Source organism: Syngnathus acus, chromosome 2 (assembly GCF_901709675.1).
Source record: "Syngnathus acus chromosome 2, fSynAcu1.2, whole genome shotgun sequence".
NCBI lineage: Eukaryota > Metazoa > Chordata > Actinopteri > Syngnathiformes > Syngnathidae > Syngnathus > Syngnathus acus.
In genome coordinates this window covers 1,158,525-1,185,520 of record NC_051088.1, presented here as the reverse complement: position 1 = coordinate 1,185,520, position 26,996 = coordinate 1,158,525, and the positions used below count along the sequence as shown (strand labels likewise).

Genomic DNA, 26,996 nt, shown 5'->3' with positions numbered 1-26,996 from the left:
GACAGGAGCGCAACTAAAGTACAGCAGCACTGCGTAACTGCGACTGCGCTCTCTGAGTTACTGCCGCCTAGTGTTGGCTCGTGAATGAACGATTCGTTCAAAAGAACGAATATTTTCAGTGAACGCGAGTGAATAGATCACTTCCTTAAGTGATTTTTTCTTTTTTCAGTTCATGACTTCAACATGCAATAACGTAACTTATCTGACACAGTAAGTGTCGGTAATGCGCATTGAAGCTGGTGCCACCCCGCCGTAAAACAAAACGAAGAAGAAATATGACGTAACTTCCCGTTCATAAAGCTGCACTGACTACGACTTGAAGGCCCTGCAGCGCATAGTGAAAACGGCTGGTAAGACTATTGGTGCTTCTCTCCCCTCCTTGAAGGACATTTACACCTCCCATCTCACCCGCAAGGCGACCAAGATTGTGAGTGATGTGAGTCACCCCGCTCACTCTTTGTTTGATCTTCTGCCCTCTGGGAGGCGGTACAGGAGCCTGCGCTCCCGCACCACCAGACTCTCCAACAGCTTCATACTCCAGGCTGTTAGGATCCTGAACTCGCTCCCCCTTTCTGCGTAGCGTCCTGTTCTTTACTGTCTGCTGTATGCACACTGGCTCGGTTTTGCTCCTCTTATTTATTGGGTTATTGGTTTATTATTTATTCATCGCTCATTTTGTTTATTTATTATTTTTATTTATTATTTATTGTTTGTGCCTTCTTGTTTTTATTTTGTGTCGTCTACTTGTGTGTCTCGTCACCGTGGGATAGAGGAAACGGAATTTCGGTTTCTTTGTGTGTCTTGACATATGAAGGGATTGACAATAAAGCTGACTTTGACTTTGATAAACGAGCCAGTGAATTGCATTTCCCGTTCATCAACTGAATGGGTCTGTGATTGAACGAGTCGGCGAGTGAGTGATTTGCCTTTAACATTCATCGCGAGAACAGATCAGTGAGTGAACGAGTGCTGACTTTCCCGTTCGCGAACGAGTCAGTGAGTGAACTGCCTTCCTGTGCATGAAGTCAGTGAACGTGTTGTGTCTCCTGGCGTCAACAATTCAGTGAATGAACGTGAAATATGTAAGCCAGAATGTAAATTTACGGTTTGCTAAGGAAAGACTGAAACACCAACTCTTTCGTGCTTGTTTTCTCCAAGCTAACAGCTAATTTTATTGCATGAAGAGATGCTCCAGTATGCCACAACGGGGAGATTATGCTTCTATTTGGGAAATCTTTATTTTATAATACTTACAGTAGTTCTTAAATAATGTGTTATTTAAACGCCTAAATATTGTTATCCTTTATATCTACTGCAAGTTCACATTAGATTGCAGGTTTGAAATTTATTTATATTATTAATATTTTAATAAACTGGTGTTTGAGTGTTTTATTCCTTGTTTTTATTTTTGTGCATGAAAACGTAAAAATCAGACATTTGGTTAACCGCTTCTCATGGCAATATGTACAATGGGGCAAAAAAAGTACAGTCAAACCTCGGTTTTCGACCACAATCCGTTCCAGAAGGCGGTTCGATAAGTGAATCGGTCGAATTCCGAATCTATTTTTCCCCTTACAAATAATGGAAAACATTTTTATCCGTTCCAAGACAAAAAAAAACACCTTTTTTAAGCATTTTTTCATTTGCGCATTTTTGTTCGATCGCGCAACTGCAGCGCACCGCCGAACACGCAACCGTAGCGCGCCGCCCACCGCATAACTGTACCACGCTGGTCGCATTATTTTGACAGAGCCGTCGCTGAAAGTTAGAAAATATTTTTAAAGTCCTGATGTACTTTCCAAAATTTAAGTGGACCTAAGTGTACAGGGATCTTAATTTTGTCCGATCGTGCAACTGCAGCGCACCGCCGAACGCGCAACTGTTGCGCGCTGGTCGCATTATTGTGACAGAGCCGTCGCTAAAATTTGGAAAATATTTTTAAAGTCCTGATGTACTTTCCAAAATTTAAGTGGACCTCAGTGCGCTGGAAGCTTCATTTGGTCCAATCGCGCAACCGCAGGACGCCGGACGCTCACTGTCACATTGCTTTAAGAGCGTCTGTGTGTTTTAGGATGGCTTTACTGCTCCCACTTGCTTTCTGTGGAGGAATGATTAGGGGTTAATACAATCCTCAAAGTAACGAAAATACAATAACAACGGAGTCAGTCGGCATCCGGGCCACGCGGTCGGGTTTTCTCGGGTCCTCCCGGCTCATCTCGCGAGGTTCGACCTCCGAATTTTATTCGACAACCGAAGCAAAAAATTCTCGAATTTTTTGTTAGAATTCCAATTTGTTCGAGAACCAGGACGTTCGAAAACCGAGGTTTGACTGTAAAATAAAATAGATGCAGCTTACTGACAAGTGCCGCTATTTGAGCTAATTTTAGAACAGTCCTGTGGGCGACTCATGCGGTCCTCACGGGCGACCTGGTGCCCGCGGCAACGTGTTGGTGACCCCTGTAGTAGAGTGTCCGCCCTGAGACTGGAAGGTTGTGGTTTGGGCCGGGTCATACCAAAGACTATAAAAATGGGACCAATTAACTCCCTGCTTGGCACTCAGCATTAAGGGTTGGAATTGGGGGGTTAGATCAACAAATTATTTCCGAGCGCGGCACCGCTGCTGCTCACTGCTCCCCTCTCACCCAGGGGATGGATCAAAATCACATGGGGATGGGTTAAATGCAGAGGACAAATTTCACCACACCCAGATGTGTGTGTGACGATGATCATCGGGACTTTAACTTGGGACTTTTATATCGTCACCTTATCATGGTGGAGGGGTTTGCGTGTCACTATGATCCTAGGAGCCATGTTGTCTCGGGCTTCATGCTCCTGTTAGGGTCACCCATGGCAAAAGGGTCCTAGGTGAGGGGCCAGACAAAGCACGGCTCAAAAGACCCCTTATGAAGAATAAAATATATGGACTTAGTTTTCCCTCGCCCGGACGCGGGTCACCTGGGCCCCCCTCTGGAGCCAGGCCTGGAGGTGGGGCTCGAAGGCAAGCGTCTGGTGGGGGCTCAGCCGGGCACAGCCCGAAAAGGGAACGTGGGTCCCCCTTCCCATGGGCTCACACCCTGTGGGAGGGGCCAAAGGGGTCGGGTGCATAGTGAGCTGGGCGGCGACCAAGGGCGACGACCTTGGCGGTCCGATCCCCGGCTGCAGAAGCTGGCTCTTGGGACATGGAATGTCACCTCTCTGGCTGGAAAGGAGCCCGAGCTGGTGTGTGAGGCAGAAAAGTTCCGATTAGACATAGTCGGACTTGCCTCCACACACAGTTTGGGTTCTGATACAAGCTCTCTCGAAAGGGGCTGTACTCTCTTCCACTCTGGAGTTGCCCACGATGAGTGGCGTCGAGTAGGTGTGGGTATACTTATTGCGCCGCGGCTGGGCGCCTGCACATAGGGGTTCACCCCGGTGAACGAGAGGGTAGCCTCCCTCCGCCTTCGGGTGGGGGGACGGTCCTGACTGTTGTTTGTGCCTATGCAGCAAACAGCAGCTCAGAGTACCCACCCTTTTTGGGGTCCTTAGAAGTGCTGGAGAGCACTCCTTCTGGGGACTCCATCATTCTACTGGGTGACTTCAATGCTCACGTGGGCAATGACAGTAAGGCCTGGAAGGGCGTGATTGGGATGAACGGCCCCCCGATATGAACCCGAGCGGTGTTCAGACCCAAACGTACTGTGAGGGTCTGGTGGGAACGTCTGGCAGAATCCCCTGTCAGGAAGATCTTCAACTCCCATCTCCGGCAGAGCTTTTCTCATGTCCCGGAGGAGGCGGGGGACATTGAGTCCGAGTGGACCATGTTCCGTGCCTCCATTGTTGAGGCAGCCGACCGGAGCTGTGGCCGTAAGGTGGTCGGTGCCTGTCGTGGCGGCAAGCCCCGTACCCGCTGGTGGAAAGCGGCGGTAAGGGATGCCGTCAAGCTGAAGAGGGAGTCTTATCGGGCCGTTTTGGCCTGTGGGACTCCGGAGGCAGCCGACAGGTACCGGATGGCCAAGCGGAACGTACCACCATCCGGCGTCTCAGGAGGGGGAAGCAGTGCACCGTCAACACTGTTTACAGAGGAGATGTCGTGCTGCTGACCTCCACTCAGGATGTCATGAGTCGGTGGGGAGAATACTTCGAAGACCTCCTCAATTCCACCAACATGCCTTCCATTGTGGAAGCAGGGCCTGGAGACTCTGAGGTGGACTCTCCAATCCCTGGGGTCGAAGTCACTGAGGCAGTTAAAAAACTCCTCGGGGGCAAGGCCCCAGGGGTGGATGAGATCCGCCCGGAGTTCTTAAAGGCTCTGGATTTTGTTGGGCTGTCCTGGCTGACACACCTCTACATCATTGTCAAGTCAAGTCAAGTTTATTTGTATAGCCCTAAATCACAAGCAGTCTCAAAGGGCTTCACATAGACAAAAATTGACAATTATTCTCAAAGCATCCCCTGATCTTAAGCTCCCAAAAGGGCAAGGAAAAACTCAAAAACCCCTGCCCGGGGAAAATGAGAAACCTTGAGAAGGGACCACAGATGGAAGGATCCCCCTTTCAGGATCACCAGGTTGTAATGGATGCAGAGAGGGCACAAATAATACATAATATGAAAATCAAAAGTGGATGTCCAAGTCAGAGCGAAGGGCCGCCGGAGGAGCCCTCTACTATCCTGGCTGTGGAGGTTGAGCTGCAGTTCCCCCAACCTGAATTAGCCCACAAGAATCCAGATAGCCGCTGTCAGCTTGGGTGCCACCTAACCACCTCCCCGGCCGGGGAGGGGGGGGGGGAGAGAAAACAAAACAAACTCCGGCCGAATCGGCCACTCCAAGTTAGTTAAAGGCCATGTCATAGAAATGTGTCTTTAAACATGTCTTAAATGTTTCTACTGAGGTAGCAGTCCTAATATCCATTGGGAGGGCATTCCAAAGCTCTGGAGCCCGGATAGAAAATGCTCTAGACCCTGCAGACACTTTCTTGGCCCTCGGTGTCGCTAAAAGGGTAGCGTTTTGCGAACGAAGGTTACGAGACGGAACATAAGGAACAACTAGGTCGACGAGATACGAAGGCGCTAAGCCATGCAGTGATTTATAGGTTAATAGAAGAACCTTGAAGTCACATCTTAAATGGACCGGGAGCCAATGTAAGTTGGCTAATATTGGGGTAATGTGATCAAATTTTCTTGCCCGTGAGAGCAGCCTTGCAGCAGCATTTTGTACTAACTGTAGACTTTTGATGCGGGACTTAGGAAGACCAGAGAATAGTACATTACAGTAGTCCAGGCGCGACGTGACGAACGCATGTATAATAGTTTCCGCATCACCGGTCGAGAGGATCGGACGAATCTTTGCAATATTACGAAGGTGAAAGAACGCAATTCTGGTTATATTCTTAATGTGCTTTTGAAAGGAGAGAGTTTGGTCAAACATTACCCCGAGATTAGTTACAGTATCGCTCTGAGTGATAGTACGGTTATCTATAGTTATAGCGGTTTCCTTGAACAAGTGTTGAAAACGAGTTGGACCAATTATCAACATCTCAGTTTTATCTGGGTTAAGACGAAGGAAGTTGAGAGACATCCATTGCTTGATCTCCGCAAGGCATGCCTCAAGATTACAACAATCACGCGGATCTGTCATCGATAATGGCATATATAATTGGGTGTCATCCGCGTAGCATTGAAAACTAATATTATATTTACGTATTATGTCCCCAAGCGGGATCATATAAATATTAAATAAAATTGGTCCGAGAACCGATCCCTGTGGGACACCACACGTAACATTATAGAGCTCAGAGGACGCATTGCCATGGACCACTCGGTGCGTCCTATTTGATAGATAGGAATGGAACCAGCCTAGTGCTGACCCTGAAATACCAACACAACTTTTAAGACGCCCTAATAAAATATCAAAGTCTACAGTGTCGAAGGCAGCACTAAGATCAAGTAGTAACAGTACAGATGAAGTGTTTGAATCCATAGCTATGAGGAGATCGTTAGTCACTTTAGCAAGTGCTGTCTCAGTGGAATGATTAGCTCTAAAACCAGACTGAAAAGAGTCATATCGATTATTGGCGACCATGTAATCATTAAGCTGCTGTGCTACTACTTTTTCAAGAAGTTTTGCTATAAATGGGAGGTTTGAAACTGGCCTATAATTACTGAGACAGTCCGGGTCAAGATTTGGTCGCTTAAGCAACGGTTTAATGATAGCGGTTTTGAAGGCTGTTGGCACTATCCCAGAGGAGACAGACAGCTTGATTATATTTAAGACAGACGGTCCTAAAATATGAAATAATTCTTTAAGTAGTTTGGCTGGAAGAGGGTCGAGCAAACATGTTGTTTGTTTAGCCGCACTAACCATTTGTGTAAGCCTTTCAAGGGACACGCTATTAAAAGTTGAGAGGGTTGTTGCATGATCATCAGCGTTGGTACACGGCGGGCTCGACCGCGCGATTGGAATGGTATTCTTGATCTCGTCCCTAATGGACTCAATCTTTTGAGCAAAAAATTTAATGAACTCGTCAGCTGAGTGGAAGGAATTATCGGGGGTCGGCTGGCGTAGAGTCAGCTTTGCCACTGTATCAAATAGGTGTTTCGGATTGTTTTTATTGAGATTAATAACTTGCGAGAAATACCGAGTTTTTGCTAAGATAAGCGCATCTTTATATTTCAGGAGGCTGTCCTGCCATGCCTGATGGAAAACCTCAAGTTTGGTTAGACGCCATCTGCGCTCATGCTTTCTACATAATTGCTTAAGCGTACGCGTTTCATCCGTGAACCACGGAGTAGGCAATCTACGGCGAGTTTTCAGACATAACGGCGCCACAGAGTCAATGGCATTTAACAATGTCGCATTGAATTCATTTGTAAGGTTATCAACAGAGCCGGTGTACGCGGGAAATATGGCAGTTGCCGGCGACAGTAACTCAGATAGCGCAGTTGCAGTCATGGAGTTAAAATTACGGCTCCTATAATTCCGATTGCTCTCTTGTCTTTGACAAGAAACTAAAATTTCAAATTTTATTAAGTAATGATCAGACAAAACAGTAGTGTATGGCAGCACTGCTATATTTGAGGTTGCAAGTCCTCGGGATAATACCAGATCTATGGTATTTCCATTCTTATGCGTTGCTGCCTGTACGGCTTGCGAAAAACCAAACATATCAGTTAAAGTCTGAAACGCCGAAGTAAGTGGCTCTGACGGTAAATTTATGTGGATGTTGAAATCACCCATGATAATTATATTATCGGCATTGGTTACGAGATCAGCCACGAATTCTGAAAATTCATCCAGGAAGCCAGAGTAAGCCCCGGGTGGACGGTAAATAACAGCAAGATAAAATGACGGTAAAGCGGTGGATCGGACAGTGAGAACTTCAAATGTTTTAAATACATTGGTCGAACGAGGCCTAAGTCTCAGCTCAGAATTCGAGATGAGGGCGACACCCCCACCCTTTTTTCGAGGACGCGCCACATGCGAGCTCACAAAATTTGGAGGCGAGGCCTCATTAAGCGGCAGCAGTTCATTAGGTTTTAACCAGGTCTCGCAGAGACCAAAAACGTTTAGATTATGTTCCGTGATGAGGTCATTAACGAGAACTGCTTTTGTATGAAGCGATCTAATATTCATAAAACCGAGTTTAAGCGTAATCGGTCGATCAGGGTGCGTATCTATCGAAGGATATTTAAACGAGATGCGAGTAAGATTGTGTTCTCTAGGCCTGACATCACCTCTCGAATGTTTGTTAGCGCGGCGGGACGATACGACCGTGGGAATCTGATAGTAAATATTTGTTACACATGTAAAATTATCTGAAACAGGCACCGTTTCATCAGCAAAACCGGTTGGGGTGGAGTGATTGGATTTGTCTACTACCCCAGTAGAAAGTGTGTTTATGTGTACTGTGGCACTATTCAAACTGTCACGCTCTAGTCTACACAAGGAGCTATGTGCATGCTGGAAGTCTAGCCTAGCGCTAGTTAACTTTAGCTTAACAGACTCCAAACCCATCCTGACAGGTGGTCTAATCACCTGTGCCCCGGCCTGCTCTAAAGTGACCTGTCATGCGTGGCTCAAACAGTAATCTATATTCCTAGAAAGAGTGAAGGCGCCTTCACGGTTAGGGTGAAGGCCGTCCTTCCTCAGCAGGTCGGGGCGGCCCCAGAAGGAGGGCCAGTTATCTATAAAATACATTCCCTGCTTATTACAGAACCCAGCCATCCATCGATTAAGGGAGACTAAACCTCTCATCAGTGCCTCTCCCAGGCAGGGGGCCATAGACAAATACTCGATGCCGACTCATCTTTCTGGCGAGATCACAAGTCCTCGCTATGTTTCTCTTTGTGATCTCCGATTGCCTCATCCTAACATCATTGGAGCCGACGTGTATCACTATGTCCGAGTAGCTAGTGTTGTTGGAACTACGCTGTTGACTAGACCTATTGCGAGTCAGCTCCCTAAGATTAGCTTCTATGTCGGGTGCTCTGCCCCCAGAAATACACATTACCGTGGCTGGATTTTTAAGCGTAATATTTCGGGTAATGGAGTCACCTATGACCAAAGTGCGACGGCCAGTAGACCGAGATGACTTTGGACGGCTATGCGTCTTACCTGGCTCATCGCGATTAGCAAGCCGCTTGGGGCTAATGCTAACTGGGCTAGCGGGCTGACTACAGTCCGCGACTGTATCCGCCACATCTACGGTTATCGCGCAATTCTGCTCTAACTGGCGGACACGTCCCTCTAGCAGGGACAATCTCGCTAAGAGAAGGGTGCAGTTGGTGCACGAAGCCGTACAAACCTCTTGATCCGCAGCCATACTTTGTGTCCGATGATCGACGGTAGACAAACGGCCACGAAGCCTCCGCTCTCCCAGGCACTCCGGCTTGTGTGAACATTGGGGACGGTGCCTCTGGATTGGCAGACTGGGGTGGTGGTTCCCCTCTTTTTTCGTAATGATGGCGCCGCGGACGGCCGCCTCGGTGAGACGCTCTCTGCTACTTTGTCTTATTTTGTGTTTTCTGTGTCTTCTGCTGTCCATCCCGAATCACTTTTACAAGAGAAGAACTGTTAAACATCGGACAGTCTTCTCCCGGTATTTTCTCTCCAGAGGTATTTTCTCTCCAGTTTTCTCTGACTGTTTGACGGAGATTCTAGCCGGAGCGGCGGTGCTATACAAGCTAGCATGTCGAAGGCGGCGGCGTGGCAAACGCGCCGAAGCCCTCGTAAAGCTGTGGCAGAGAGGGTTCCGTTCTCCCCTACCATCAATTCATCTGGCGAATGTCCGTTCCCGAACAAGATGGCCGAACTACTGCTTCTCACTTCAAGGAACACGGACTTCAGCAGATCGGCTGCGCTGTGCTTTGTTGAAACGTAGCTTGACGGACGCACCCCCCACCACACCGTGGAGCTAGCTGGGTCTCGGCTAATGCGGGCAGACCGCAGCGAGGAGCTCACCGGAAAATCAAAGGGAGGTGGTCTATGTTTCTATATTAATGAACGTTGGTGTACTGATGTCACGGTGTTGAAAGAGTCTTGCAGCCCTCTCCTAGAAACACTTTTCATAAACTGCCGGCCGTTCTATTCACCACGGGAGTTCTCCTTGATCGTCATGGCGGCTGTTTACATCCCACCACATGCACGTGCGAGTGAAGCCACGCAGATGCTGGCTGACCGGGTGACAGACATGGAGAAACTTCTACCAAACTCACTAATCATTGTTCTGGGTGATTTTAACAGGGCGAACCTCGCACACGAACTCCCCAAATACAGACAGCAAATATACATAATACAGACAACGTGTCCCACCAGAGGGGCACAGACACTGGACCACTGCTACACCGTAATAAAGGATGCATACCACTCTGTGGCTCGTGCAGCTTTAGGACTCTCGGACCACTGTCTAGTTCATCTGATCCCGGCCTACAGGCAGAAATAAAAAACTTCTAAGCCTGTGGTGAGGACTATGAGGAGGTGGACAGTGGAGTCAAAGCAGGACCTCCAAGACTACTTTGACTGCACCGATTGGGGAGTTTTTGAAGCTGCAACTTCAAACCTGTAGGAACTCACTGACACTGTCACATCATACATCAGTTTTTGTGAGGATCTGTGTGTGCAGACTAAGACCTTCTGCACGTACAACAACGACAAACCTTGGTTTACACCAAACCTCAGGAGGCTGCGCAAAGTCAAGGAGGAGGCCTACAAGAGTGGCGACCGGGACCTGTTCAAGCAGACCAGAAAAACACTGAACCGAGAGGTCAGGAAAGCCAAGAGTTGTTACGGGGAGAGCCTGGAGAAACACCTCTCTGCCAACCCTGATCCCTCAACAGTGTGGAAAGGTCTGCAGAGCACCACAGGCTTCGAGAACCCAAGGCTTGCAAACCAGTTAAACAGGTTTTACTGCAGATTTGAACGGTCCACCCACACAACAGGACCTCCTGCAGCACAATCAACATACTCACCTCCCCCCACAACCGCTCTGTCCACACCTCCATCATCGTTATCACCTACTCCCTTTCTTACAGAAGCCGCGCCCGCACTCCAGATCCGCGAGGAGGAAGTGTGTTAGATGTTCCGGAGACAAAAGGTCAGGAAGGCACCGGGCCCAGACGGCGTGTCCCCTTCCTGCTTGAAGGTCTGTGCTGAACAATTGGCCCACCTTTGCATGGATCTTCAACGGTTCCCTGGAGCTGTGTGAGATCCCCGCGTGCTTCAAGAGCTCCACCATCGTACCGGTGGCCAAGAAGCCCGCCATCACAGGTTTGAATGACTATAGACCTGTCGCCCTGACATCTGTGATCATGAAATCTTTTGAGAGGTTAGTGTTGAACCACCTGAAGGACGTCATGGGCCCCCTGCTTGGCCCCTGTTATTATTTGAAAACCAAGATTTTCATTGGTCGAGAGAGCAGCCTGTATGGTGTCACTTTCAGTCTTTATCTGTGTTTGTACATCCATGTTCACGTGCCTTCAAACTTCAAAGAGCTCTATGGAGGGAGGGCTGAGAATTCAAAAGAGGCATTTGTTTGAATATCAACCCTGATCCTAGCAGGGATGGCTATGTGGATGAGAAGCTCATCTCTTTAAGAGGCCGCTGCTCGTTCAAACAATACATGCCGTCCAAACTGGCAAAATATGGACTGAAGATCTGGGCAATTTGCAATCCTGCTAGTTCTTATGCACTCAAGGTGGATGCTTATACATGAAAGTCTCCAAATGCTCTAATAATCTTCCGTATCGCTTGTCCCCACGGGGGTCGCGGCTGTGCTGGAGCCTATCCCAGTGGTCATCAAGCAGTAGGCGGGGGACACCCTGAGCTGGTTGCCAGCCAATCACAGGGCAAACAACCATTCGCACTCGCACTCACACCTAAGGGCAATTTGGAGTACTTCATCGACCAGAGTATCTGGAGAAAACCCACGCAAACTGCACATGGGGAGGGCCGGAGGTGGAATCGAACCCGAAACCTCTGAACTGTGAGTGAGGCATGCTAACCAGCGCATCACCGTGCATTCAAATTATATTTTTGTTTTCATTTACAGCATAGTTATCTTATATTAGCATATAAACTGTAATATTGCCCACAGATGGCATAAAAAAATATTAAATAATTGAAAAAGTATACATGTGTGGATAGCTCTGATGCCACTGATCATTTGAAGTGATTGAAAGTACAAAATATTCAGATGACTCAGTTATTACACCTCAAAAGCATTGCCCAACTTGGGACAAACTTGGCATTAAGGTTTTGTTTTTTCCTCAAAAACCTCCATTGTCTCAAACACAGGCATTCAAAACAAATCATGTTGCTATGACATGTTGACTTATCCAATGCTCTAATTATGTCATGAAATATTCAAATTATATTTTGTTTTAATAAATGTATACAGCATACTTATCTTCTATGGTAGCATAAAAATGCTAATATTGTTCACAGATGTCATCACAAATAATTAAATAATTGAAAAACTATACATGTATGGATAGGTCTGATACCACTGAACATTTTGAGTGGTTGAAAGTAAAAAGATATTCAGAAATCACAAAGTTATCACACTTCAAAGGCATTGCTCAACGAGGGACAAATTTTGAGTTTAAGTATTAATTGTATTCCACGACGGTTATTGCCAGGAATGATTGGAGCCAGGGCGACCAAATGCAACCGGGGTTTATTGAAGGGAAAAGGGAATTGGAAGGGAGGTAGGTGGGCAACGAAGACACGGACGGGATCGAGACTCACGGCCAGCAAACAGACAGACAGAAGTCCACTCGGACACGGATAAAATTCTGATCGTGAGCCTCCAGACAAGACTGGGGGGAAACTGGACGAGCAGGACAGGAACACTAGGCGCGGACACAGACGGGACACAACAGTAGACACTGACAGGGAGAAACACAAGGGCAGGGCTTTAATACACAAGGTAACAAGAGGAAGCAGGTGACAGACTTTATGGCAACAAAGGGGTGTGGCTGACGGAAGTTTCCAGCCAAGCGTCTCTGGCACGGCACGTAACAGTTATATGTGTTATTTTGTTTTATTATTTTGTTACCGTTTTTTTCCATGTATAATGCGCCCCCATGTATAATACGCACCCTAAAAATGGCATGTCGATGCTGGAAAAAAGCCTGTACCCATGTATAATACGCACCCAAATTTTGACTTTTTTTTTTTTTTCTTTTTTTTTTTTTTTTTAAAGTCCCAATGGTTGTCACACACGCGTCTGGGTGTGGTGAAATTTGTCCTCTGCATTTGACCCATCCCCATGTGATTTTGATCCATCCCCTCGGGGAGAGGGGAGCAGTGAGCAGCAGCGGCGCCGCGCTCGGGAATCATTTGGTGATCTAACCCCCCAATTCCAACCCTTAATGCTGAGTGCCAAGCAGGGAGGCAATGGGTCCCATTTTTATAGTCTTTGGTATGACCCGGCCGGGTTACTTAAGTCCGTAAACGTAAAATTATTTCAGAAAAAAGATCATCTTTGGGAACAACCGGATGTTATTCTGCCGGTCAGTATCACTGCGCATGCAGTAGCAAACTCGATAGCGAAGAAATATGTGAGACTCTCAACGGGATCACCAATATTTGAGTGATGTTCCAGTTATTTATCACAATTATTTATTATTATAATAATAATATATATAATATATATAATAATTATTTATTTATTATTCACAATTGTCATGGTGATCTTTCTGGTGATTTCTTAACTAGGCTGGATGTATTTTTTTTGTTGGCGTTGATTTCTCCGACTGCCCAGAAAGGCACCACCGCGATCAGTTAGGTTAAAATGAAAAGAGAGGAAAGTGACGTTGTAAAGAACCATCCGTGACAAGATTTTCTTCAAAAATTGTTGTACCATGATTTTCTTCACAAAAAAAAAAAAAAAAAAAATAAGAAATTTAAAAAAATTGTACCCATGTATAATGCGCACCCCAGATTTTAGGACAATAAATTAGTTAAATTTTGCGCATTATACATGGAAAAAAACGGTATTTTGGGTTTTGGGCAAATTGTGTGATAGATTAATTGAGTGATTGATGAAAGTGAATTGAAGTTGGTACCCGCTCGAAAGAAGATGATGATGACGATGATGATGAAAAGGAAGAGGCAGGAGGAGTGAGATGACAATGCTTGCTGATTGATGGTTGGTGTCTCTCACTGAAATGCACATACAAAAGAACTTTAACAAATGAAGATTCACTCACTGGACAGTCTTTTCAGTTCTGCAAACCCATAAAAATGAACTAGTTGTTGCTGCTGCGGTAATGACACGATTGTACCTGTAAGAGGCGATGTAGCGCAGAGGCTGGGAGTGTGGGGGTTCAGCCCAGGAGCAGAAGGTGACGTTGGGATAACTCGCACACCAGCAATGCACACTGAGTTTGACTGGAGGATCTGCAAAAATAAATTCACAGCAATAAATTTGGAGCCAATTATCTTTTACTTTAGAAATATTTTTAGAGGAATGCGGTGGGCGCGTGTTTGGCCTTACTGCACAACACAGCGCTGAGCTTCAATGTTAGCATCTTAATCGAGTCTAGAGCTACTTTTCAAGTTGGAAAGTTATTTATTGCGTACAACTGCATAATCATTGTTTTTGCTTAGGCCTGTCACAATTACTACTGTATATAGGCTTATCGCTTGATGAGCAAAAATTGGATATGATAGTTTTCTCACATTCGATAAAAGGTCTTTTACGTGTATATTTGTTTACATGTGTCAACAACATAGTCACGTTCCTTTGTTCCCTTTCCAGTCAGCCATCTTGCTTGCCGCTGTGCGAGTGTGGTAACTCACGCACCCATACACACTCGGGCAGCGCTCCCCAACCTTTTTAGCATCAAGGATGGGTGTAGTGTATGGCATTCCTGAGTATGCGCTGTATTACGTGATAACGTGGTTGAGTCTGACGTGCACTCGGAAGAGTGTGAAATAAAGCAGCAAAGAGAACAAGGAACGTCTGGTCGGCTGAGTGGTGTTAATGAGGTATAAGGAAACACTACAAATGGAAATGGGATGGGATACATTGTCGAGAAAATTATACAAGGGACCCGTTAAAGTGGAGGAGTTGATACGCGCCGTATTAAGGAGTTAAATCTGACAAAGGGGAGGACCAGATGACAACGGAAAAAGGCTGTTGGGAAAAATATACTTTTTATCATTGGATTCTATGTATCTACTTATGTGTGCAAGATCTTCCACAGTATGTGACAGTTTGACCTCGTGATAATGACTTGGGCACATATGGCTGGCTAAGGAGCACATGACCGGGGTCATGAATTGCGTTATACAATAAACTCCTTCGTTAGCTAGTCATGACTAGGTCATGGGTCTATTATGAGATTGCTAAAGCAGACAAATGTCTTATTTAATCTAAAGTCATGAGTACGCCACGGATGTATGCATCTCAGGGGCACTAAGACCCTCCTGCTTAATCTGGTTAAAGTCATTAGACGACCATACTGCTCTTTCTATAATAGCATCCCTGTTTCTGTGGTCATGAGATGTAATTATGAGATGTCATTCCTGTTTAAGAAACCATGCATTCATGTAGACTCCCCCCACTGTTGTTCCTCAATAAAAGGCACGACCAAACTGGGAGAAGAGCGCGGATCTCAGCCACACTTGCTGTGTGTCTGGGTCGCGCCCTTCTGCAGAAGCTCGCTTGCCATCGAAGACATATCCTGCCTCTGTGAGATTCTTTTCAGATAAATGTTGTGAACCCAACAAAGGCGACATCGAAATAGATATACTAGATCAGGGGTCACCAACTCCGGTCCTTAAGGGCGCCAATCCAGCCTGTTTTAGGTGCAGCCCTGCAACAACACACCTGATTCAAATGATCAGCTCATCAGCAAGCTCTATTAAGGCTGATAGCGATCCTGATTATTTGAATCAGGTGTGTTGCAGGGGGGATACATCTAAAACAGGCTGGATTGGCGCCCTTGAGGACCGGAGTTGGTGACCCCTGTACTAGATAATAGCGCTCAGTCTACCGGCAGTAGCTCCGATTGATGTACTGTGCCAGGGTCGGTGTTTGCTGGCAAAGGTGGTTAAGTAGTTTTAAACTCAACTTAACTGCGTCACGAATCTGTGATGCTGCACAGAAAAGAGCATTACTGCAACATTTTGCAGGAGCCGAAGTGCAGGACATTTTATTCACATTCAAGAACACCGGCGACTAAACTGATTACAGCGGTGCAGTAACCAAATTAAATGAATACTTTACGCCTCGTAAAAATATTCCCTATGAAAGGCACGTGTTTAGACAAGCTGAACAAGCTGATAGACTCAGGAGCTTCGTGCAACATTGTGACTGTGGCTAACTAAGTTTGAGCAACTAAAATCTAATTTTCATCTTGAGTTAAAGCACCCAGAGAAGAAAGTATTTCCTTTTGGCTCAATAACATCACTCAATGTAAAAGGAATTTTCAGAGCTAATTTGAAAACAACTGAAAGATGGCAAATTGTCATCGCACAAATTCACGTCGTCAAAGAGGCACATATTTGTGCTGGAAGAAAAACTGCTGTCAAGTTGGGACTTCTTCGCATTGGTCCCATTGAACATGTGAACACCATCCAATCAAAAGACACAGCAGCATTCACTACAGATATCGAAGAAAAATATATGGACTGCGTTCACCGCTTAGGAAAACTGAAAGATTTTCAACAACTGATACACGTGGAAGTGTAAACCCAGTGGTGCAGCCTCTACGCAGATTGTCTTTCAGTGTGAGGAAACAATAGAGGAGACTTGGACATCCACTTTTTCATTGATTTTCATATTATGTATTATTTGTGCCCTCTCTGCATCCATTGCAGCCTGGTGATCCTGAAAGGGGGATCCTTCCATCTGTGGTCCCTTCTCAAGGTTTCTCATTTTCCACTGGCAGGGATTTTTTTAGTTTTTCCTTGCCCTTTTGGGAGCTTAAGATCAGGGGATGCTTTGAGAATAATTGTCAATTTTTGTCTATGTGAAGCCCTTTGAGACTGCTTGTGATTTAGGGCTATACAAATAAACTTGACTTGACTTGACTAGAAACCACCCAACAGCACGACGAGACACTACACCGAGTCATGCAGGGACTGCAGGAAAAAGTGTCAACTGAAGATGTCAGAGCTCGAGTTCATGGGTCCCGTGCTGTCCAAAATTGACAATGGGGAAGCTCAGTCCAAAATTGAAGAAGTGGAAAACACGCAGCACCCAACAAACATAACAGAAGTTATGTTTCTTTGGGATTGTCAACTATTGTGGCAGATTCATTCCCAATTTTGCGACAACGTCTGAACCACTATGGAGGCTCATGAGACAATCCTGCAAATGGGCATGGCAGGCCGACCAGGAAACTGCTTTTGCAGAGCTAAATCGACAGCCGGAAAGTTCGCGTGTTATGGCATACTTCAAACAAGATGCGGAAACACATGTCATTGTGGATGCTAGTCCCGTTGGACTGGGGGACACATTACGCCTAAAACAAAATGATGGCACACACAGGCCAGTCTACTATGCCAGCAGAGCCTTGTCTGATGTGGAACGTCGCTATTCTCAGGTGGAGAGAGAAGCTCTCGCCATTGTGTGGGATCGTGAGAAATTTCATGGATTTCTCTATTGGAATGATTTTGTCATGATCACAGACCATAAGCCACACAAAACCATATACTTACCTAAACCTATTTGTTCGAAAATGCAAAAGTCCACATAAGGAACACCAAACGGAAGGAGAGTGAAAGACTTTCAGTATTCTGAAAGGAGATAAGGTCCTGCTTTGCCAGCAGAAACAAACCAAACATTTGACACTGTTTGAGCCTGAACCTTATACTGTGGTTGAAAAGAAAGGACAATTGGTTATTTTGGAAACAGAGGGCAAAACATTGATGCGACATGCGTCATTTGTGAAGTTGTCGCTCCAGCCTGGAGGAGGGACATCGGTGCCGATCAAAGTCACTGAAGCGAACATGAATACATATGGTGCCAAATGAAAGCCCTAAGCAAAAACGGTAGACTGTCTCATGGACTATCACTTAGCTCAAAGGTGTCAAACTCATTTTTTGTTGCAGGACACATTTGAGTTATGGTTTCCCTCATGGGGCCATTAATGATTTAAATAGAAATGAATGGGTGTGGACAGGGCTGGACTGGGAGATTCTTTCAGGCCAGGAGTCAGTTATGTAACCAGGCCAGCCTGGCCTTGCCCACACGTCCATGTTTACACCCACACTTAAACGCATGGGCACAAGCAAAACGCATTTGTGCGCACACACATGCACACAATCATTCTTTGGGTTTTGTTGTGGGTGGTACTGGAAAAACAAATCAAAATCTCTAGAATGAGGGCGAGTAAAATAATCAAAAGGTCTCTCTGAGTCTGACTGTCTGTCTCCTGAGTTGGCCTTTCCCTTGCACTGCTCCCTGGACTTGTCTTGCTAATATACTCTGGATCTGCTGGGAGTGTCAGAACAACCAGCATAATAATTGTCTTATCGACAATAACACATTTAATCAATATCAAAAGAATGATATGGTCAAATATATGCTTTTTTTCCAAATGTTTCATGTATAGTCATTGCCTATTCAATCCCATGCAGTGATAGATGACTGTCTGTTCTTTACCTGTCAGCTGCTCTGAGCTAGTACTGGGCCTACGGTCTGAAACACCAAATCTGGCAATATTTCCACCTTTGCATAGGAAACATAGACATATATTTTAATATTAATTTAGCCAGGGCCAGTTACAAAGTTTAGAGGAATGTGTATCTAAGAAAGAACAACAAATGACTCTTCAACTTACAAAACCAACTAGAACTAAATCTAACAATAAATCAACAGAAGGACAGCCTTATTACATCGCAGCGGCACATATGCACACAACACATGCAAACTGGCATGCATACACACGCGGGCACACACACAGTTTTTAATGGCACCATGGGGAAGGCTGAATAAATCCGTAACTTTTCTGCATTTGGCCGCGTCCTCCTCCAGCGCCTTTCTTTTTTGTCCCTCTCCCTCTCTGCACTGCCTTTCTTCTTCTTTTTACCACGTTTGAAGTCCATTATCCTCACTTGCACCGCTCGCCAGCTACAGCAAATGGCACCTGACAAGTAACACACCCCTTCCTCCACACGCGCTCTGTGTGGTTGATACGGACTGTGGGGGCAGGTGTTAATTGATATAAACCAATCGTTTTTCCCTCCTCACATGCTCCTGGCCTGAGTGGCCTAAGTGGCCTAAGTGGCCTGGCCTGTCTCTCTGATAGGCGCGCCGCCGCACAGGCAGACTTAAAATAATAATAATAATAATAATAATAATAATAATAATAATAAAAAAATTAAAAAAATAAAAAAAACAGAGCGACGCAGGCCAATCCTAGGCCGGCGCTTCGGGAATAGTCCCGGTTCTCCCTATGGTCAGTGCGGGCGTGGGTGTGGATATTATCACATACACACAACAGAAAAGTTCAACAATTTTCTCATTTATTTTGAAATTGGGACTATAACAAAAAATGTTGCAATATCTCACTGTTATTAAAAGGAAAGACAATTTAGAGTTTTGGCATTTTAACAACATGCCAAAATGACGGCACGTAGGCATATTCGGGATAACGTATTTATAACCTATCGTGGCACAACAGTGATAGTTAATGGACGAATCTATAATTGCTCCGGTTGTATGCGCCTCGAATGCAAAACATTTCCTCACGTGACTCCATGAGCGACCTGGCTTCTCAAAAACCTGCCGTGTTGGACTTCCACTCCCACTTGCTCAAGCCATTATTATGAAAGACCGAAAGTGTTTTTTTTTTCTTCAGTGCCACTAACTGCTGCTCCGAGCTGCTCGCATGTTAAAAGTTAAATATTTGGTACCACACCCCTCCATGAGTCGTCACCTTATCATCCTGAATAAGGGACCTTCCCATCTGTGGTCTCTTCTCAAGGTTTCTCATTTCCCCTAGCTGGAGTTTTGAGTTTTTCCTTGCCTTTTGGGAGTTTAAGATCAGGGGATGTTTGAGAATATTTGCCATTTTTCACATGTCCTGAGTGTTGTTAGTCACCTAAATGTTGAACAGAGGGTGTGATTTACCGAAGTCAAATTCCTTGTTTGGCACGCTCAAACATGGCGAATAAAAAACTCTTGAATCTTGAATCTTATCGTGGTGGAGGGGTTTGTGTGCCCCAATGATCCGAGGAGCCATGTTGTCTGGGGCTTCATGCCCCTGGTAGGGCCACACTTATTGCCCCCCGGCTGGGCACCTGCACATTGGGGTTTGGGAACGAGAGGGTACCCTCCCTCCGCCTTCGGGTGGGGGGACGGGTCCTGACTGTTGTTTGTGTCTATGCACCAAACGACAGCTCAGAGTATCCACCCTTTTTGGACTCCTTGGAAGAAGAGCTGGAGACCGCTCCTTCTGGGGACGCCATCGTTCTACTGGGTGACATCAATGCTCACATGGGCAATGACAGTGAGAGCTGGAAGGGCGTGGATGGGAGGAACGTCCCCCCCAATCTGAACCCGTTCTATTATTGGACTTCTGTGCTCGACACAGATTGTCAATAATGAACACCATGTTCAAACAGAAGGGTGTCCATGTGTGCACTTGGCACCAGGACACCCTAGGCCGCAGTTCGATGATCGACTTTGTAGTCGTGTCATCTGATTTGCGGCCGCATGATTTGGACACTCGGGTGAAGAGAGGGGCCTGGTGGTGGGTTGGTTCCGATGGTGGGGGAAGATGCCGGTCCGACCTGGCAGACCCAAACGTACTGTGAGGGTTTGCTGGGAACGTCTGGAAGAATCCCCTGTCAGGAAGAATCCCCTGTCAGGAAGAGCTTCAACTCCCATCTCCGGCAGAGCTTTTCCCACGTCCCGGAGGAGGCGGGGGACATTGAGTCCGAGTAGACCATGTTCCGTGCCTCCATTGATGAGGCAGCCGACCGGAGCTGTGGCCGTAAGGTGGTCGGTGCCTGTCGTGGCGGCAATCCCCGATCCCGCTGGTGGACACCGGCGGTAAGGGATGCCGTCAAGCTAAAGAAGGAGTCCGATTGGGCCGTTTTGGCCCGTGGGACTCCGGAGGCAGCTGACAGGTAAAAAACACCCCTTCAATGCCGGATGGCCAAGCGAAATGCGGCTTTGGCGGTTGCTGACGCAAAAACCCGGGCGTGGGAGGAGTTTGGTGAGGCCTTGGAGAATGACTTCCGGACGGCTTCGAGGAAATTCTGGTCCGTCATCCGGCGTCTCAGGAGGGGGAAGCAATGCAACGTCAACACTGTTAACAGTGGAGATGGCGTGCTGCTGACCTCGACTCGGGACGTCGTGAGTCGGTGGGGAGAATACTTCGAAGACCTCCTCAATTCCACTGACACGCCTTCCATTGTGGAAGAAGGGCCTGGAGACTCTGAGTTGGCCTCTCCAATCTCTGGGGTCGAAGTCACTGAGGTAGTTAAAACACTCCTAGGGGGCAAGGCCCCAGGAGTGGATGAGATCCGCCCAGAGTTTTTAAAGGCTCTGGATGTAGTGGGGCTGTCATGGCTTACACGCCTCTGCAGCATTGCGTGGACATCGGGGACGGTGCCTCTGGATTGGTAGACTGGGGTTGTGGTTCCCCTCTTTAAGAAGGGGGATCGGAGGGTGTGTTCCAGCTACAGAGAAATCACACTCAAATTCCCTGGTAAGGTCTATTCAGGGGCGCTGGAGAGGAGGGTCCGTCGGGAGGGCGAATCTCGGATTCAAGAGGAGCAGTGTGGTTTTCGTCCTGCCGTGGAACAGTGAACCAGCTCTATACCCTCGGCAGGATCCTCGAGGGTGCATGGGAGTTCGCTCAACCAGTCCACATGTGTTTTGTGGACTTGGAGAAGGCGTTCGACCGTGTCCCTCAGGAAGTTCTGTGGAGGGTGCTTCGGTAGTACGGGGTGCCGAACCAACTGATAAGGGCTGTTTGGTCACTGTATCATCGATGCCAGAGTTTGGTCTGCATTTCTGGCAGTAAGTCGGATTCGTTCCCAGTGAGGGTTGGACTCCGCCAAGGCTGCCCTTTTTCACAGATTCTGTTAATAATTTTTATGGACAGAATTTCTAGGCGCAGCCGAGGTGTTGAGGTTGTCCGGTTTGGGGACCTCAGCATTGCATCTCTGCTTTTTGCAGACGACGTGGTGCTGTTGGCTTCTTCAAGTCGTGATCTCCAGCTCTCACTGGAGCGGTTTACAGCCGAGAGTGAAGCGGTCGGGATGAGGATCAGCACCTCCAAATCTGAGTCCATGGTCCTCAGTCGGAAAAGGGTGGAATGCCTTCTCCGGATCGGGGATGAGATCCTGCCCCAAGTGGAGGAGTTGAAGTGTCTTGGGGTCTTGTTCACGAGCGAGGGCAGGATGGAGCGTGAGATCGACAGGCGGATCGGTGCAGCGTCAGCTGTAATGCGGACTCTGTACCGGTCCGTCGTGGTGAAGAGAGAGCTGAGCCAAAAGGCAAAGCTCTCGATTTACCGGTCGATCTATGCTCCTACCCTCACCTATGGTCACGACCTATGGGTCGTGACCGAAAGAACGAGATCCAGGATACAAGCGGCCGAAATGAGTTTCCTCCGCAGGGTGTCCGGGCTCTCCCTTAGAGATAGAGTGAGAAGCTCGGTCATCCGGGAGAGACTGGGAGTAGAGCCGCTGCTCCTCCACGTAGAGAGGAGCCAAATGAGGTGGCTCAGGCATCTCATCAGGATGCCTCCTGCACGCCTCCCTGGGGAGGTGTTCCGGGCATGTCCCATCGGCAGGAGACCCTGTGGACGACCCAGGACGCGCTGGAGAGATTATGTCTCTCAGCTGGCCTGGGAACGCCTTGGGATCCCCCGGGATGAGCTGGACGAAGTGGCTGGGGAGAAGGAAGTCTGGGAGTCCCTCCTAAAGCTGCTGCCTCCGCGACCCGACCCTGGATAAGCGGAAGAAGATGGATGGATGCAATTTTTTTAAAATTAATTTAGTTTCTTTACAGGAGCTACAGTGGGGCGTTGATTAGTATGTCAGCCTCACAGTTCAGAGGTTGTGAGTTCCATTCTAGCTTAAGCCTCTCGTGTGGGATTCGCATGTTCGCCCTGTGCCTGCGTAGATTTTCTCCTTGGACTCTGGCTTCCTCCAACATCCCAAAAACATGCATGGTAGGCCGATTGACCACGCCAAATTGTCCGTAGGTTTGATTGTGTGGGTGAATGATTGTTCATCAATACGTGCCCTGTGATTGGCTGGCAACCAGTTCAGGGTGGGACCCATCTCCCAACCAAAGACTGCTGAGATAGGCTCCAGCAATGCTTTCTATACCTTAAAACGAAAAAACAACAACCAAACAGCAAGAAATTGTTCATATTCCACATCTGATTCCCCTTTGGCCTATTTTCATTTAATTTTGTTTAAATTTAAATGTTTAAATGAAAGTATAAAATGGTATGATCTATTAATAATTATTTCTTTACTTTTAGCTAGAATCTTTTTTTGTCTTTTTAGTGAGATGGTTTGGACTCCAAAAACAAACATTTAATTCCTTAGAATTTTTTTATGCACAGCGATCCCTCGTTTATCACCGTAGATGCACTCCAGAAACACCCGCGATGATCAAAAATCCACGAAATAGAAACAGGTTATTCAATACACTATTGGATTGTAACATATAGCATGTTGTGTTTCTTGTTGGCCGCTAGGAGGCATGGGTGTAGAAGTGACTAAAACCTACATAGTCTCTTCCCAGGGCTGATAAACGGAGTGTTAGGACATGTGGCTTGCAAAATATGAAATACAAATGTAAACAGATGGAGAGTTCTGTTGATGAAGGTAAAAAATACTTGCAGGTTTATTTTCCTTAGCGATCAACACAATAAATAACTCATAACATAAAGCTAACAAAACAACTACATGTATTTCTCAGCAAAACACTGGTATTTTCAATGTATTGCATTGGAAACAGTTGAAAACTGTTCGCTTCCTGTCAACCCTGCCAGTGTTTCAGTTCACTGCGGATTTTATAGGCTTTCCAGTATAATGCATGGTACTGCACGAGAGTCCCTCTAGTGGCATGGAGGTATCAATGCAAAAAAGGCTCATACGGGTGTATTGCGGGTTGAAAACTCAGCCACAGCGGGGAGTGATGTATCAGGAAGTTGTGTAGTTAATTTGTTGCTCAGAAGACTGACTCGTTCTTCAAGCTAACCCATTCGTTTGTTATAACTCTTTGCGTGACAATAAGAGTAAGTTTAACATTTATAACATTATTAGTTGCTAAAGATGTAGCGATTGCAGTTTTATGCGATTTTGATTCACTACTTCCACCCCTCACCATCCTCAGTAATGTTATTCCCACCACAGACACATTCAAGTTCCTGGGATCCACAATCTCCCGGGACCTGAAATGGACCACATAGACTCTGTCCGGAAGAAGGCTCAGCAGAGGTTGTACTTTCTGAGACAGCTCAGGAAGTTCAACCTGCCACAGGAGCTGCTGAAGACCTTTCTAAACTGCCATCATCCAGTCTATCCTCTGCACCTCCATCACTGTCTGGTTTGGATCGGCCACCAAACAAGACAAGCACAGACTGCAACGGACAATCAGGACTGCAGAAAAGATCATCGGGACCAACCTCCCATCTATCCAAGACTTGTACCTGTCCAGGACCAGGAAACGTGCAAGTAACATCTCTACAGACCCTTCTCACTCAGGTCACAGTCTGTTCGAACTACTCCCCTCCGGACCGCGTTACAGAGCGCTGTTCGCCAAAACCAGCAGACACAGATACAGCTTCTTTCCCCAGGCTGTCGCTCTGATGAACGCACACCACTCAGAGTCTCAGAGACATCACTGGGAATCTCTTGCCACTTACGTAAATGTTGTTAGTCACCTGAATGTTGTTAGTCAATTAAATGTTGTACAGAGGCTGAGATCAACCAGAGTCAAATTCCTTGTTTGGCATGCACAATTTTAGCCTATAAAGCTGATTCTTATAGTTGTTTGATATATCGTTTATACATAGTTATATAGGCCTGTGGAATAATTGGAACCGCAACTGATGATGAGTCTGACTGACGTCAGCGCCGCATGTACTTCCGGAGTCAGCAGCGGCATTGTTTACACAGAGGACGAAGATTTCGATGAATTTAATGATTTGGTGTGACACGGATGGTTTGATAAACTTGTTATTTATGTTATAGTTATTTGAATAACTATTATGTTACGTCAAGCACATTCTCATGCATTGTATGGCTGGTGCGACTTGTACTCCGGAGAGACTAAGAGTCCAGAAAATACAGTATATAACGACGGATGAACAATTCTGTCTTTACAATGATTTCCAGTGGGAAGATTGTAATCTTTTCCGTCCGTGATGTAGTCAGGCTGATGTGTCAAATCAAGCAGACTCCGCTCAAAAGGTGGGCGTCAGTACGTGTACCGCCCTTCTGTTCCAAAATACTGTTAACTCTCTTCTGAGTTTTATTTCAGGAGGGAATTGTAAAACTGACATCAATTTTTAACACAGTTCTATCACATAAGTGCCGCTTTGACCTTTCTTTAATACATTTATACTTACATTGACGTTTTACACCATTTTGTAATACATCCTGCCAACTACAACACACATTTGTTGGTTGGAGATGTAGCAAGGAGTTTAGTTGGCTGTGAATCTCAATATAGAACAGGAGTTACATTGAGTGCAACAGAACAACTATATTAAGGCTTGATAAACCCTCCCCATAGTTTTACACTACATAAACCTTTTCCATTCCCTTACTAACCATCGCCACATTGTTCTGTGCATGTATTGTACCTTTACAGTAAATAAAAGAACCGCAGATTTGCAAATTATAATTCATAATTCCATTAATTCCTTATAAAAACCTGGGGAATAATAAAGCAGCAAAAGTTTTTTTTTTCTCTTTAATAATGTTCAAACAACAGCATATAGGGACTTTTTAGAAAATTTTCCCCAATTTTAGGGGGGTTGTTCTCATTGGGGGGGAAATAAGTGTTCTTACTTTGTATTTCTTTTTGTTATTTTGGTTGCTTACATTGTTGTTGATGATCGTATACAAATCAAGATAAATTACTTTCCTTTCGTTCCTTCCACCTCCCAAAAATTTAAGAAAATGTTCTAGGTGGTATTTTTTATTAGTGTGACTTTCATCTCACACACACACACACGCACGCACGCACGCGCGTGCGCACACACACACACACACACACACACACACACACACACACACACACACACACACACACACACACACACAAAACATTGGTTTCAAACAAATTCCCGACCAAATTATTGCATTACAGTACACATATTTGTAACCAAAAGAGTTAGAAGTAATAGTTGTGTTACTCACCGACACTGACTGGTATCAGCTCCACGGTTTTGATGGCGACGGCCAATGCGAGGAGAGTCCAGTAAGGCAAGCTTGTCATCATGTTGGAAGTGCTCATCTTGGATGAAAACATGCAGCTCTCTGAGGGCTTTAATGAAGCTGGCCGGGGGCGAAAGCGAAAGAGGAACAGCGACGCCTCACAGGAAATCCTTCGTCAAGAAACATCCACCACACTCTCCTGACGTGTATGTCAAGTCATGAGGGTTTGTCTAAATTACTTCACAGACAAAATTTACATCAAGATGTACAACTGTAATCCTTAAAAGTTGTTCGTCTTTGTATAGCAGTTTACAATGGGTATTCAGGTGCGTACTTTCTGGTAGTCTCCCTTGCGAAGAAAATAAACCGACCCGGCAGGACTGGGCCAGCTACGTTTTTTATTTTCTCTCCTACAACTCACATTGTCTCCTTCTTTTTCTTTTTTCGTCCGCCGTCAGAAAAAGAGCGTAGCTGGGCAATTCACAAATAAACGTAAACCGGATAAATGTAAGTATTACAGTATATTAGAAAATAATGATTTTTCAATATATATATATAATCCCGAAATCTTATACCACTAACGAACATTCAAGTACAATGGACCATCGAAAATTGCCGCATTTGTCAGATTTCAACTTTCTACCATTTCACGATAAATGAGGAAGAACACAGTTTGTTTGGTTTCCAACAATAATTTTATTCATAATGGAAATGATGCAAAAAATATGTTTTTTCTTGTTTTATTGAATCCCTAAATTATTGAATACCTAAATTAATCTTCCCTTGCTATCAAATGAAATGTCCACATTTCAAATAAACAGAACCAAAAGTGAATGCCGTGTGAATCATAACATTAGCGATGAGCCATGTGACAAAGAAAACAATCTGCGTCAATGTCAGAAAAAGAGGGAAAACCCAGATGTACACAGTGGGAAAAATAGCGGCGAAACATGCTAACAGCAACAAAATGCAGCATCATCACATCAGTAAGAACATATCAAGTGACAAAGTCACAGAATATTTGGAGTATACAAATCCTGCGACCAGAGCGAGACACAACAGGATGGGCAACTTGAGAGGCTGGAGGTGACGCAGAGGGTTTAGAAACGGAGGAGAGTGGAAGAAAAACAGAGGGAGCACCCAC

At 45.9% G+C, this 26,996-nt stretch overlaps 1 protein-coding gene across 1 annotated transcript in view; it reads right to left on the bottom strand.

The window, feature by feature from the left end:
• Nucleotides 1-26,275, bottom strand: part of LOC119119500 (interleukin-27 subunit beta-like) — a 31,672-nt gene extending 5,397 nt beyond the window's left edge. The window contains exons 1-3 of the mRNA XM_037245935.1: nucleotides 25,835-26,275; nucleotides 13,765-13,879; nucleotides 13,546-13,642 (exon numbers count right to left, since the gene is read on the bottom strand). Of these exons, the coding sequence (XP_037101830.1) occupies nucleotides 13,546-13,642; nucleotides 13,765-13,879; nucleotides 25,835-25,946 (324 nt within the window). The 5' untranslated portion in view covers nucleotides 25,947-26,275. The remainder of the gene's footprint in view (nucleotides 1-13,545; nucleotides 13,643-13,764; nucleotides 13,880-25,834) is intronic.
• Between the last annotated feature and the right edge of the window lie 721 nt (nucleotides 26,276-26,996).